The sequence below is a fragment of the Hypanus sabinus genome, chromosome 1, assembly GCF_030144855.1.
Source record: "Hypanus sabinus isolate sHypSab1 chromosome 1, sHypSab1.hap1, whole genome shotgun sequence".
Taxonomy (NCBI): domain Eukaryota; kingdom Metazoa; phylum Chordata; class Chondrichthyes; order Myliobatiformes; family Dasyatidae; genus Hypanus; species Hypanus sabinus.
This window is the reverse complement of record NC_082706.1, coordinates 11,753,689-11,769,686: the sequence shown is the minus strand read 5'-3', so window position 1 is coordinate 11,769,686 and position 15,998 is coordinate 11,753,689. Positions and strand designations below refer to the sequence as shown.

The window sequence follows — 15,998 nt, the reverse complement described above, 5'->3', positions numbered from 1 at the left end:
CACATGTTACAACAGTGATGTGCAGAAAAGCAACTCAGAATGCACAACACGCTGAAGCTGAAGTGGATGGGCTACAGCAACAGAAGACCACATACATACACTCAGTCGCCACTTTATTACGAACAGGAGATACATAAAAAAAATGGCGACTGGTTGTATATCATGTACAGGTGTTTATATAAAAATACAAACAAGCATAGGAAAGTTAAAGTACAAGAAAAAATAATCATACAGCCCGATCCAACAGTTAACACCCTCACTGATTTGACAGGCAGCAAAAACCAAAAACAGCAAAAACTATTTACCAAACTCATTTTACATAGAACTTAATCTGAAAGAAGGTATTTGGGCTAAAACTATCACCAAGGAAGTATTCGAGCAAGAACTTCAAAAACTTGATCTTACCTGTCCCATCAGGAGTTGATCTAACAAAACTGGGCAGCATTTTAAGGGATGACGTTAGATTGGTATCTTTCCTGAGACCTTTCTTCATCTCTGTTAGAAAGCGCTTGGATATTTCATGTAGTTGCTCATCTGACAGCTGCATGTGATAGAGGTATTTGTTGACCTGGAATCAAAGTTCAAAGCAAATTTATTTACTGATTTAGTATAAAGTAGGCCTTCTGGCCCTTTGAGCCATGCCACCCCAGTAACCCCCCAACAAACCAAATAACCCTAACCTAATCACAGGACCATTTACAATGACCAATTTACCAACCAGCAGGTCCGTCTTTGGACTGCGAGTGGAAACCGGAGCACCCAGAGGAAACCCACGCAGTCACGGGGAGAACGTTCAAACTCCTTACAGGCAGTGGCAGGAATTGAACCCATATTGCCTGTAATGCAAAGCGTTGTGCTAACCACTATGCTATACCATGCTGCTAAAAGAAGCTTTGACCTCCTTACAGAAAGATACCAGAATCGAACTTCCGAAACTCCCAAGCTGTGATAACACTATGCTACCATGGTGCCCTTGTCAAAATACATTCTGTATGTGTCACCATATATTAGCCGAGATTAATTTTATGGCAGGTATTCACAATAGAACTGTGAAATACAATAGAATCAGTGAAAAAACTACACTGAAGTACTGACAAACAACCAATGTGGAAAAGAAGACAAACCATGTGAATAGATAGATGAATGGACAGATGGATAAATAAAAGAATGAATGAATGCTGTGAACGTGAGTATTTGAAAATGAGTCTATAGGTTGTGGGATCAGTTCAGATGTAATCCAGGTGATCCAGGTTCATCCAGGTGATCGTACAAGGCCTACCACATTCAGGGTAATGCCATTAACCTTCCCAACTCTTGAGGGAGAGAGAATAATTTGATATTTATTTGTTGCTGCTTTGTTGGTGAATCCATAAAAAGCAATTAGACGCAATCACCTGACAAGCCAAAACAAATGCTGGCCTGTGTAATTTCCGGTAATCCTTGGGGAAAAACGGGGAGACTAGAATTTATTTCAAAGCATCCTACAACCACAAAAATGTTTACTACTGGATAGTGTCAGCACACATCTACAACGTTCATAGAACATTGAACATTACAGCACAGTACTGGCGTACCAGCCTTTTAACCTACTCTCAGATCAACCTTTCAATCTAACCCTTCCCTCTTACATAGCCCTCCATTTTTCTATCATTCATGTGCTTATCTAAGAGTTTTGTAAATGTCCCCGATGTACCTGCCTCCACCACCCCCCCTTGGCAGTTCCATGTACCCGCCATTCTCTGTTTAAAAACTTACTTCTGACATCTCTGCCATGCCTTCCTCTAATCACCTTAAAGTTATGCCCTTTCATACTACCACCGTGGGAAGAAGCATCTGGCTAACCACGCGATCTATACCTCTTATGGTCTTCGTACACTTCTGCCAAGTCACCTCTCATCCTCCTTTACTCCAAAGGGAAAAGAAGATATTAATTTACTTATTGAGGCATAGCGTGGCATAGGCCCTTCTGACCCCTTCGAGCCACGCTGTCCAGCAATCTCCCAATTTTGTCCTACCCGAATTGGCACACAGGCCAATTTACAATGCCCGCTTAGCCTACTAACCAGTACATATTTGGACTAAGGAAACCCACACAGGCACATGGAGAAGTACAAATTTCTTACAGGCGGAGGTGGGAATTGTACCGGAGTCACTTGCACTGTAAGGCATTATTGCCAACTACTACACTAGCATGCCGCCCCACAGGATTTGAGTCAAATTATTCACCTGACTCATTCCTGTCTTGTTTTGGAGGACAGAACTGACCAGGACACAAGAAATTAAACCGAGCTCTGCGTCAAAATAAAATGCCTTGGACTTTTTTAAGAGCCAAAAGATAAACACATCTATTATCACAGCACTCCCTCATAACCAGACAAGAGCCAAACATGTTTGGGTTTCCCGAATTGAACTTGAATTCACGAGCTGCTGACAAAACTGATTTGCTACAAATAGAGGTGAGGTGAAGAGCTAACCAAATTGATTGCCAAGCACCATTTGATGTGATTCAATCATAAACAGCCACTGACCACGAGGCCTTCAGATGAATGGATTAAACTGCAATAAGATTTTATGGGTTTTGCAATGTTTCTTTATTGTATTACAGAGATGCACCACAGAGTTAACTCATATATCGTAACTAAGTGACAAAGCAGCTTGTTTGACATCCATATGCAGAGTTAAGAGATAAGTGAATCTCTTAGCTCAAGCTACTTGTAACAGTAAGTGTAGGTCAGCTTAGAGTCATTGCAAATCCAGCATCCTCTCTGACCTTCCACCATCAAGCAGGAGACTCCGATAAATAAATACAAGGATGGTCAGGGTGGGAAACAGGGAAACAGTTTCTTCCCTCAGGCCATTCAGCTTCTGAACTCCAGGCCGCATCACTTTCAAAGTGTTACCGGTTAATCTGTTCTGTACCTCACAATATCTAACTTATGCACTTTAGTTTCTTTATCTATGTGTGATCCATCTGTAGATTTCATCCTTACTTTCATAAGTTATTATGTGTTATGTGTACTACAGTGCTTTACACCCTGGTTCAGAGAAACATTGTCTCATGTATATTGTTCACTGACAATAAACTTGACTTGATGTGAAAAGTCTACAGTTTCATTGGTGGTTCAAAGACAGCGGCCAACAACTACATTGACAGAAGATGGAGTACTTTGCACAGATTGGCCCTGCAGTGCTTCACTCGAGGGAGCCATGATTAGACAGAGAGGCCATCGTTCAGTTTCAATGTGATGAAGAGCAAGGGGGTTTATCCTGGCTCTCTGACCCACCAGAGAGTACCAGAGGGAGAAGGGAATGGACAGATACACTCAGTGGCCACTGATTGCATGCCCACAGTCTCCTGCTGCTGTAGGTATCCACTTCATGGTTCAAAACGTTGTGCTCTCCTGCACACCACTGTTGTAGTGCACAGTCACTGCCAGCTTGAACCAGTCTGGCCATTCCACTCTGACCTCTCACATTAACAAGGCATTCTCGCCCACAGAACTGCCACTCACTGGATGTTTTTTTTTTGTTTCTTGCACCATTCTCTGTAAACTCCAGAGAATGTTGTCGGTGAAAAAATTCCAGGAGATCAAAAATTTTTGAGGTACTCAAACCAAACCGTCTGGCACCAACAATCATTCCACTGTCAAAGTCACTTAGATCAGATTTCCTCCCCATTCCAACGTTTGGCCTGAACAAAAACTGAACCTCATGACCTTGCCAGCAGGCTTTATGCATTGAGTTGCTGCCAGATGGTTGGTGGGGTGGAGATACATCTCTACCAAAGGAAGGTTAAGGTGCTCCTTCCCTCCGCTAGCCTGCAGGTCACTCTTGGGCAAGGTGTAGCACCTGCTTCTGGTCAGGGTCACGTGAAGCCTTGGGAGCAGGTAGCGGATGGTCGTATGAGCAGCTGGTACTTATCACAAGTCCTGGTTATGCGACCACCGACACCAGGCAGACAATCTTTGAAGAGTATTGGTAATGTCTGGTGTCACCTGTCTTGTAAAGACGCTGCCCAGAAGAAGGCAGTGGCAAAACACTTCTGTAGAAAAATTTGCCAAGAACTATCAAGGCCAAAGATTATGACTGCTGACGTCATTCGACACAGCATATACCCATGCCAAATCATTGGTTGATTAGATTTTTGCATGAACAAGCAAGGGTTCAGGTGTACCTGATAAAGTAGCCCATGCATGCATACCGAAAGGGCAAGATGAAATTCATGGAAAAGAGACTGTGAGAGAGCTGAAAACAGCTGGACAGATTATATCGTAAATTCCATAAAACTCAAAGCAGACAATGAAAGGAACCGCTCCTGTTCTTAACGCAAATTAAACAGGAAATACGGCATCTGTATAAAGTAATCAGATTGTTCTCAAGTCTCGGTATCAACTGTATACAGGTGCCCAGGTGAGTGGCGTTGGAGTCTGTGTGTTCCACCCATGGCACAGGATCCATGCTGGAGTAGGTCCTGCCGCCCCCGCCCCACTTTGCTCAGCAGAAGACAAACCGTCTCGTGTTGGGCTGCAGACTTCTGCAACATTCACAGACTCAGGGTCTTGGGTGATATTTTTTTGAGTTATTGCATTTTTCTGCTATCTTGTATGTGCCATATGTGCTTTGTGCTGTGTGATTACTGGTACTGTGTTTTGCACCTTGGCCCCGGAGTAACGCTGTTTGGTTTGGTTGTATTCATGGGTATTCATGAAGGGTTGAATGACAGTTAAACTTGAACTTGAAGACAGTGGAAATATTTGACAGGTCAGACTGACTTTGCAAATAGAAATGCAATTTGGCTTTCAAAACTAGTATTCTTTATATATTTATTAAAGACTGTCGCAGCTATTGGCAATCCCTTAGGATCGAGGCCGACTTATCTTCACTTTTACTTTTTGCGAAGGGTGTCACCAATGTAGAGGGGGCCGCACTGGAAGCTCTGGGTGCAATGGACAACTTCAGCAGATTCACAGATGGTGTTTCCTCACCCAAAGGACTGCTTGGGGCCCTGAATGGAGGTGTAGGGGCAGGTGTAGCACTTCAGCCACTTGCAGGGCTAAGCGCTGGGAGGGAGATTAGCGGAGGAAGACGAATGGACAAGGGCATGGTATTTGTTTTCCCATTTAATCATGAGATTAGCTCTATTCCTGGAAACTTTGTTCGAAGTGAAAAGAAACCTTGTGTCCATCACCACCAGGGCTACATGCTTCTCTGAAACTTATTTCCTGTAACCATCCAGCTTCTCAGCAAAACTCACTCACTGCACAACATTTATTAAATGATCTTTCCTGCTCTCCTTGTTCTGTTGATAATTATTGAATCTGTTCATGTGTTCAGGTATGTTTGTGTTTGATTATTGACGTTCGTGCATGTGACCATTCTGCTAATTGCTGATTGCTCATGGCTGTTCGACCATGTTTTTTTGCAATTTTGAGCAGTTTTCACCGATGCGGACTAGACTTCTTCGGTGAAGAACGTCCCTGGGCCCGGCAGTCAACTGGTGGTGAGGCACCTACCTGACTATTCCTGGATTCCTTGTTTGACATTTGACATTCTATCCATTGTTCACTCACTTTTTGAAATTTGCACATTTTGATCTTTTATACACATTGGGTGTTCGATGCTTTCTTGAACAGGTTCCATGGTGTTTCTTTGTTTCGTGACTGTCTGCAGGAGGACCAATCTCAATTGCATTCTGAATACACAATAAACGTACTTTGAACCTCTCAATCTTTATTGTCTTCATAACATCTTTATAGTGTATCATCCTTGGCAACGAACCACAATCAATTCTGGCAATAAAGTCACTCTGAGTTTGATTCCGACTAAAGATGGAAAAGTGTCATTGGACATTAGACTCCAATTTTTATCAAGAATGGCTCTTCTGCGGACTAGTTGGTTACTCTCAGGCTCATATGCCACCTGGAGACAAATTTCCAAACTGCTCATGGCTGTTTGCACTATTGTCTTGTAAGTTGCAGGTTGCTAATTTGTCACAGTATGTTAAGGTTGTTATAGCTAGGGGTGGTAATGGGGACAAGCTCCCACTACCTATTAAAGGCCCCCAATGGCGTGTGTCTCAAACAGCCTCTGACAACCATGTCCAGCTCTTGACATTCACATGTGGCTTAGCTACTAAGCCTGGGGTGGTATTGGGGACAAGCTTCCACAACTGAAAGAAGGTGGCTTACTGGTGCCTTAAAACTAGTCACTTCAGGGAGCTAGGACTCATCAGCTGTGGTGGCAGCTCATCTAGAAGGAAAACTCTGATCTCAAACTTTTGCTGCCTTGCTGCTGTACCCACTCATGGGGAACTCTTTGGGAGTAAACCCTGAGGGAAAAGTCTGGAGCTGGAGTCCCTACGGCAGACCCACATTGAGTTCAACACTGTCTGGCAACTCCTGCAAAGCTGCTGGTGCCAAACTGTATCAGTCTCTGCCGTTCCTTTGGGTTCATCAACTGTCTGGCAAGGGAGAGCTTGCTACATGTGCAACAGTTTGCTCTCCATATCGACTTGCCCTAGCTTGCATACCTAGACAGCTAGGACACAACATCTATTATTGACCCTGACCAACAGAGGCCTCTAAAATTCTGTATCAATAGCAAGATGGCACTAGCAAATAAAGCAACCAATGGTGTCCTGCAGACAGTTCGCAAAACTACTTCTTTAACTATTTCTTCTTACAAATATGATTCTACTACTATGCTGTGTGCAGTTGGACCCTGGGATTTACATTTTGATGGTGTGTTTTGGGGCCAATTAGGCGATCAGGTGTTTGCTGTCTCTGAGGGAGTTTGGTGAGGCTTGGAGCTGCAGTGTGCGGCCTGGAAGCCAGGAAACCTGGGGCCAGGGTGCGAGCCCATGATCGGCTCTATTGCTCTCCCGATTGAGGCTTCGAGCAAGATTGAAGTCAATGAGGATGGGGGCAGAGGATGTGCTGGTATTCGGCACCACCTGCCTGCATTTGACTGGTTTTCCTCTCCTTGCTGATGAGGAAAGTCCAGGAGTCTTGGTAACCATGTTGCAAGGATTGGTCGTCAAGGCTGTGGACTCGTTTTGAGGTCTTTGGAGCTCATGACTCATGTATTGCTGGATTCCGGTTACTCTTTCTTTTACAATTTTTGAGCCATTTGAAATGGGCAATCAATGCATTCTGGGGCGTGTTGGCGAAGAATGGCTCTGCGGCCTGCAGTGGGTTAAAGAGCTTAACTGAACTAAACTGAATATTACTGGACTCCTGGTTTGATAATCGATATTCTATCTGTTGTTCGCTCATTTTTTGCCATTTCCTCAGTTTGATCTCTTTCACAAATGTTTACGATGTTTGATGTCTGATGTCTACTTGAACAGGCTCCATGGTGTATCTTTGTTTCGTGCCTATCTGCAGGAGGACAAATTTCAATTGTAGGCTGAATACATACTTTGATAATAAATGGACTATGAACCTTTTAATCTTGGAATCCTTATTGTCTTTATGATATTTTTCCATGTTTTATGCTCGACAACGAGCCACAATCAGTTCTGGTCTGTTTCACATTCTGGCAATAAAGTGAATCTGATTAAAGATGGAAAAATAGATTGGGACTCTTGACTCCAATGTTCATCAAGATTGGCTCTGTTGCACACCAGTTGGTTACTATCAGGCTCGTATGCCATGTGGAGTCAAATTTCTATGGTCAGTCAAATTTGAGGAGGGTGTTCCAGAGTGTGCAGGTGGAGCCCAAAGCTTTGACTCCATCAAGAAATGACATTTATAAAGGCTGGGGCTTTCTTGGAGCTGCTACACAAAGAAGATCACATCCAAGTGCCTTTAGATGGGCAGAATCCATACAGACTTGGAAAGCAAAGTCAAAGTTAGGTCCATGTACGCACAAGTGCAAAGAAAAATTTACTTGCAGGGGCACCACAGGCCCACCAGAGACACAATGTTCACAAAGAAGATAAATTATACAAAGTTACATGAGAAAGAACAGAATTATAACCAAAAGAGTCTTTTGTACTGCAAAGTGGTCATAGTGCAGCTATACTGAGGGTATGTTTAGGGTTGTGGAACTAGCTCAAGAACAGAGTGCTCAAGAACAAGTAATAGCTATTCTTGAACCAAAGGTGTTGTTCCTCAGTCTTGTGTATGTCTTTTCCAATGGTAGCTATGAGAAGATGGCATGGCCCCAATGGTGGAGATTTCTGATGATAGATGTTGCCTTCTTGAGGCAGCAACTCATGTATGTAACATGCTGTAAGGTTTCACTGCTAATGTAATGGTTTCTCTGTAGCAGCAATGTTTGGGTTATAGCTAGTGATAGCGGGGTCTGGAATGCTGGAGCAATCCAATGAGAGAGTTGGTGTCCTTTCTTGTGAGTCTGGAAGAGAGACTTTTACCGTCTTTTGCCAGGGAGAGATGAGGAGAGAAGACACGAATGGAGAGAGCTGGTAGACCGCCAGACAGAGAGGTCTTGGAGCGAGGGTCCGAAGGTCAGCGACGATTGGAGGAGGTCAATGGTGGACGATCGGCTTATCAGTGAGTTCCAACATTGCGCAATAGACTGTTCCGTGAGAATGGGCCCATTTTCTTTTTTATTGTTTCTTTACTAACCATATAGTGAAAGTAAGAATTATAAAGTTCAATCATTTAATCGCATATTGTGTACTGTTTGTTATTTCCGGGTACTGATTTGTAACAGGGGACACATCACTCAGCATCCACCCAAAAAAGATTTCTTAAGTTTGGCTAGGCCGGGGGCTATCACCCCCCTATATTAAGCCTCTAACTGAAGCGACAGTTACATGTAGATGGTGGGAGGGATGGCGTATTGAGCTGAGTCCACTATGCTCTGCAGCTTCTTGTATACCTGCGCATTCTTATTGCGTTGCAGACCATGATGAAAGTATCAGGATACTTTCAACAGTGCATCTGCAGAGTTTGGCAGAGAGTTCAGTGACAAACCAAATTTCTTTAAGCTTCAGCTCCTTGGAGGAATAATTTTCCTTGCAGCGTGCATAAGGCAGACACCACACCTACTTGGATTTGTCTCTTTCTGAGGAAAGCCTACAAAAGAAATGTGAGATACAACCCAGAAGAAATGTGAGGTCCATGACCCAGTCCTCATTAGGGGATCAGAGGTGGAGAGGGTCAGTAACTTTAAATTCCTTGACGCTACCATGTAAAACCATAAGTTCATAAGACCATTCAGTATAGGAGCAGAATTAGGCCATTTGGCCCATCGAGTCTGCTCTGCTGTTGGATCATTGCTGATCCATCAGAGGAAGGCATGACAGAGCCTCCACTTCCTTAGAAGTTTGCACGGATTTGGCATGCAATCTAAATCTTTGACAAACTTCTACAGGCACACAATGGAGATCATCCTGAACAGTGGCATGATGACCTGGTTTGGAAACACTAAAAAGCAAGAATGGGAAAGCCTGCCAAGAGCAGCGGGCACAAACCAGTCCATCACAGGAAAAGCCCTCATCACCATCGTACACATTTACAAAGGAGCACCACCACAAGAAAGCAGCATCTAATATCAAGAATCCCACCATCCGGACCATGCTCTATTCTCACTTCTACCAACAGGAAGGAAGCACAGGAGCGTTAGGTTCCACACCACCGGGTTCAAGAACAGCTTTTACCCTTCAACCATCAGGCTCCTGAACTAGTGTGGATAACTTCACTGACCTCAACACTGAACGGATTCCACAACCTACAGACTCATTTTCAAGGACTCAACAACTCATGTCCTCAGTATTATTTATTCACTTATTATTTATTATTACTTGGTGTCTTTTGTATTTGCGCAACTTGTCTTCTTTTGCACGTTGGTTGTTTGTCAATATTGGTGTGTAGTTTTTCATTGATTCTATTCTATTTCTACTGTGAATGCCTGCAAGAAAATTAATCTTAGGGTAATATATAGTGACATATTTAGATAATAAATCCTTTTTAAACTTTAGAGGGGGCTGTCTCATGATAAGTAAATAATTGTAAGAGTTATGACTATTTAAATAGGGAACAATGATTTAACAGTCACGGAATGCAGTCAATCCTCCTACTTCACAGCTGACATGACTGATTCGCAGAATCCCCCTGAATTTCCTTTCAGTAGCCATGGTACTGAGGAAGTGAGTGATTCCGCTGTCTGAGTCATACATTTCTCAGCAACCAGTTATACTTCCCGTCTTTACAGCAGAATTACATGAGCAGTGTTGCTCAAGGCTGACTACGTAAGGGGAGGGAGGGCACATACGTGATACATTGCACACATACATTCTATAAGTAATTCATATTACTGAATATAGCTGAAAAAAATTCAACACCTTGACATGGCCAGCCTTCCATTGTCCTCACCCATGTAGTCAACAAGAACAGATTCTCAATTATTACTGCTTACAAAGTAAGGAGAATTTTCTGCAAACAGATGGAGTCATAAAGTCATACTACACGGAAGCAGGCCATTCAGCCCTTCACCTCCATGCAGACCAGAAGCATTCATCCTTTTGAGTGCCGAGGTCCAGACCCCTGCTCCGCACTCAAAAAGCCAGTGATGTGGACGTGCGGGTGAAGAACGTCGGGAGTCCAGATCTCCAGCTTTACACTCAAAAAGCTAGCGATATGGACAAGGCGGCGAGGGAAATCTGAGGTTGTCGGGCTGTCCCAGGTCAGTGCACGATCATGCGAAGAGGAGGCATGAGGGCCAGTCAGCCGGTGAAATCAGTTCCAACTATGGGTTCCCATCCAGAGACCGATACTGAAGATAGACGCCCGTAGGGCAATCAGGAGTTTGGAAGTCAAAGCCCAACGACTGAAGCCTGGAAGCCCGCAGAAGGTGGGAGGCTTGCCTGGAGTTGGAGGACCGTCCCTGTGTGTGGGCGGGAGAGAAGAAAGGGACTTGTTGCTTTGTTTCTTGCTGCGTTTTGTCTTTTTTGTGCTCTGTGTTGTTCTGCCAAGCATTGTGGAGTTGCTGAGTTCATCCAAGATGGAGAGTGAAAGGTTTTTGGATGTCAGATAAGACACGGAACCTGGGCTTGCTGCGAGAAGGTTGGGTTTTGAAACAGAACATCAGCCGTGACCTTAAAGTCAAAGTCAAAATCAAAGGAAATTTATTGTCAAAGTATGTATACACTCAATGGCTACTTTATTATATGCACCTACATACCAGCTCATTAACGCAAATATCTACTCAGCCAATCACATGGCAGCAACTCAATGTATAAGAGCATGCAGACATGGTCACGAGGTTCAGTTGTTCAGACCAAACATCAGAATGGGCACGAACTGTGACCTGAGTGACTTTGACCATGGAACGATCAATGGTGCCAGACAGCTTTGTTTGAGCAGCTCAGACACTGCTGATCTCCTGGGATTTTCACTCACAACAGCCTCTAAGATCACAGAAAATGTTGCAAAAGAAAACAAAAAAAAAATCCAGTGAGCAGTAGTTGTGCGGGAGAAAATGCCTTTTTTAAGAAAGCGGTCAGAGGAGAATGGCCAGACTGGTTCAAGCTGACAGGAAGGCGTCAGTACCTCAAATAACCACACGTTACAACAGTGCAGAAGAGCATTTCTGAATGCACAACACATCGAACCTTGAAATGAATGGGCTACAGCAGCAGAAGACCATGAACATACGTTCAGAGACCACTTCATTAGATACAGGAGATACTTAGTAAAGTGGCCACTGAGTGCATTCACCATAGACTACCCTGACTCTCGTTTTCTTGCAGGCATTTACAGGAATAGAATTTATGAAAAGCTACAGATAAACAAAGACTGGCAAACAAGCAATGTGCAGAAGAAGACAATAAATGAAAATAGATAATACTGACAACATGAATTTTATGCTAATGATGACTCATGATGGATGATGAATGTCCAGGTGACTAAATGGCCTCTCCCTGTTCCTAGTTCTTCTGTTCTTATGGTTTCAGTAACTACTGACGGGCTGAGTAGTTAAGCAATGCGGCATAAAGGGTAATGTCGTTGAACTAAATTAAAGGTTCAAGATTCAGGATTGGTTGATGTCATTTCCAGTTCACAAGTGTGGAGGAGAACAAAATAATTGTTTCTCTGCAGCACCCAAAAATGCAAAAGATGCACAATGATTAAAAAAAACACAATAAATATTAAATAGCTCGTGCCCATAGATTGATCGTATGTCCATAAAGTGACGCTAGGCACGGGGGTGTCTGCAAATAAGGTAATTCTGACAGGAATTTATAAAGTAGAGGTAGGGCGGGGTGTAAAGGGGTGGGTTAGTAGGTGGAGATGTTGATCAGTCTTGTTGCTTGAGGAAAGTAATTATTTTTGAGCCTGGTGTGGATGCTTCATAGCCTCCTCCCTGATGGGAGAGGGACAAACAGTCCATGAGCAGGATGGGTGGGATCCTTCATGGTGTTACTGGCCCTTTTCCTAGGTCCTTGATGGGAGGTAGACTGGTGCTGGTGATGCGTTGGTTAGCTTTGACTACCCGTTGGAGAGCCTTCCCATCGGCTGCAGTACAGTTTCCACACCACGCAACGACGCAGCTTGTTAGGATGCTCCCTGCTGCGCATCCGCAGAAGGACATGGGTAAAGATGTGCACAGTCCCGCTCTCCTCAGGAAGCAGAGGTAATGCTGAGCTTTCCTGAATGTATAGGTTGGATTTTGGGACAATGAGAGGTTGTTCAAGACGCGCACACCCATCGTGCTCACAGTTTCCGGTGCTGTGCCGCTGATATAAAGAGGGGTGTGAATACAGCGAGTCTCCTAAAGTCCATAAGGTGAGAAAAGCAAAGTGTAGAATATCAAATTCACTTGGTTGTATTTAACATTCAAAACAGCTGAAATTGATACTGTAGATTTCTAACAAGGAGCATTGTGTACGAAATTTGCTTGGTTTTTAAATGAGGTTCCTGACAGACTAGTTATGCTGGTTAGTCACAAACTAACTCACCCTTGGGCATTACGGTCGACAGAATAGTGCAACCAATGAGGCTGCTCCAGCAGCAGGAAGAGACTGTTCATTCTGCCATGGTCCAAAGCCCACAGAATGGATGAGAAGGGCCGAAGGGCCTGTTCCCATGCATTATTAAGCCCATAGGGTGGCACGGTGCAGATAGGTCACTACCAAAGGAGGTGTAAGGTGCTCCTTCTCTCCACTAGCCTGTAGGTCACTCTTGGGCAAGGTGTAAGCCCCTGCTTAGCCCTCTTGATCAGAGTCACATGAAACCATGGGAGTAGCTGGTGGATGGTCATGTGGGCGGCTGGTACATCTCACAAAACCTGGTTATGCAACCACTGACACCAGGCAGACAATTTCTGAAGAGTGTTGATAATGGCTGGGGTCACCCATCTTGAAAAGGACACTGCCCAGAAGAAGGCAATGACAAACCACTTCTGCAAAAAAATTTGCCAACAACAATCATAGTCACGAAAAGACATGATCGCCCACGTCATACAACACGGTACATAACAAAGAAAGGAATGATTGCTCCCATGGCCCGATGACTGCAAGTTTGCTCCAATTCAAACTGTAGTCCCCGTGCACTTGCTTTTTCTGCAGTCAATTAACTGCAGACCATTACTAACGGTCCTGAGAATCACCCGAATATTTCACAGACCCAAAGCAAAAATCAATCTCCTCAGCAGAAACCGATAGCTAGTACAATCAGCTCATTAGTTTCAGGGAGATGGCTTAACCTTTTTAAATTTACAAAGATGAAGTACAGAACTGTTAACCAGCCTGACTAAAACCTCCAGAACTTTCCTTTATAGCTTAGATTATTTTAAAATATCATCACTGCAAAGCATAGGATTACAGTGGAGCAGCCTGCCTCTGACATTCATAATGGAAATCCTGAAAGCATTCAGAGTCCGAATGTTAAAATTAGAACAACTATTTGTGGATGTCCCCTCAGGGAAGACGGAGCAGGAGAGTGGTCTGCTCTGGGTACGTGTCGTGAGACATGAACCAATTGCGGTGAGGGGCGGTGGCAAAAGAAGGAATCCAGTGTTAATCTGTCCCAAGTTATCATGTCTGAATAGAGGCAGGATGATTATAATGAGACTTTGAAAACACCTCACTGTCAAACTGAGCTCAAGTGTGAAATGGTAATGTCCATTTAATCAGAATGCATTAATTAGAAGCTTAATTAACCATGAATGTCTGGCAGTGCCAGACTGTATTTCCCAGGAATAACCATGGCGGTGATTGTGTTAAAGTAGACTGATTAATAAAAGTAATTTCTTTGCTGGGAACCGTCAGTCTGTGTAAACATGAGAAATTCTGCAGAGACTAGAAATCCGAAGCAACACCCACAAGATGCTGGATGAACTCGGCAGATCAGGCAGCATCCATGGAACTGACGGATAGTCAATGTTTCGGGCTGACACTCTTGTTCAGGACTCGCTTTGTGTAGTTTTTGCGATTGGTTTGTGTGCAGTCTTTCATTGATTCTATTATATTTCTTTGTTCCACTGTGAATGCCTCTTTTGAAAATGAATCTCAGAAAGTATATGACATATACGTACTTTGATAATAAACCTACTTTGAATGTGTAATGACGTTTCCAGCTCCTGACATTATTGTTGAGCATGGCACTCTGCTCACGATTATAGAATTCAAAAGAAACTGCATCAAATCCGCTCCGACACATGACATTTGGGGCATCTTTTAGGTGGGGAGGGGAAAATGCCCAGAAACACAGACTGCCATGTTCAATAGTTCAATTTAATATCAGAGAATGTACACAGTGTACAATCTGAAATTCTTACTCGTCACAGACATCCATGAAACAAAGAGAAACAAAAAACAGTAACGAATGACAGAAATGTTAGAACCCCAAAGCCCCCCCCCCACCCCACACACAAGCAGAGGCAAAGGCTTCAACCCCACCGCACATCACAGTTCATTACTGTCGGCTAAAGATCAGAGATGACCAGGCGCCATATTTCGGGCTGCTAGGCTAACTGGCCATTGTAAATTGCCCTGATATGAAGGTGAGTGATAGAATCTGTGGAGAGTTGAAGAGAATAATGAGAGAATTAAAAATTGGGATTAATATAGGTTTATTGTCAATGGCCAATGTGGACTCAATTGGCCAAAGCATCCATTTCGGTGTTATATCTATCTCTCCATAATTCTATTTCAGCTTATGTTCTTTAAAAAGACTAGTGTGGCTTCTCTTTTTAATATTAATGCACTAAAATTAAGCTTTATTTTATACAGACTGTTAGACCCTGGCATTATGCTGTTGGGGTGTACTTGAGTTTAGGGTATCAATATCAGCATGCGGGCATCGCAAACAATGTTGTCATTCAGTCCCTAACACATAGGAGTCAAATTAGGCCATTTGGCCCATTGGGTCTGTTCCACCATTCCATCATAGCTCATTTATTATCCCTCTCAATGCTATTCTCCTACCATATCCACATAACTGTTGGCATCCTTACCTACCAACCTCTGCATTAAATATCCAATAATTTGACCTCCACAGCCATCTCTGGCAATGATCTCCCCCCTCCTCATCTCTGTTCTAAAGGGATGCCCCTCTGTTTCAGGGGTTCCCAACATTTATTATGCCATGGAACCTTAACACTAACTGAGGGGTCAGTGGACACCAGTTTGGGAACCCCTGCTCCATTTTGGTCTTAGATTCCACCACTATGGGAAACATCCTTCCCACATCCACTCTGTCTAGGCTGTTCAATATTCAATAGATCCATCTCTCATACTTGTAAGTTCCTGCGAACACAGGCCTCACGCCACCAAAGCTCCAGATATGTTAACCCTTTCATTCCCGGGATCATTTATTGATATCCTGCTCAAAGGGAAAACAAAGCTACAGATGCTAGATTTCTAAAACACACAAGGCCAGTTAATAACTGCGGGAAAGGAAACAGCAAATGCTTTAGTTCAAAAAGAACTGACAAATGTTAGAAACCTTAAACTGCAGATAAGGAGAGAAAAGAGAAAGATATGGTGGAGACCAAGAGAGATGAAAATTTTACTGGAAAACAGAAAT

The 15,998-nt window shown here is 43.5% G+C and overlaps 1 protein-coding gene across 1 annotated transcript in view; it reads right to left on the bottom strand.

The window, feature by feature from the left end:
- LOC132391423 (hexokinase-2-like) overlaps window positions 1-15,998 on the bottom strand; it is a 99,383-nt gene that overhangs the window by 65,463 nt on the left and 17,922 nt on the right. Inside the window, exon 2 of the mRNA XM_059964606.1 lies at window positions 406-568. Coding sequence (XP_059820589.1) covers window positions 406-568 — 163 coding nt within the window. The remainder of the gene's footprint in view (window positions 1-405; window positions 569-15,998) is intronic.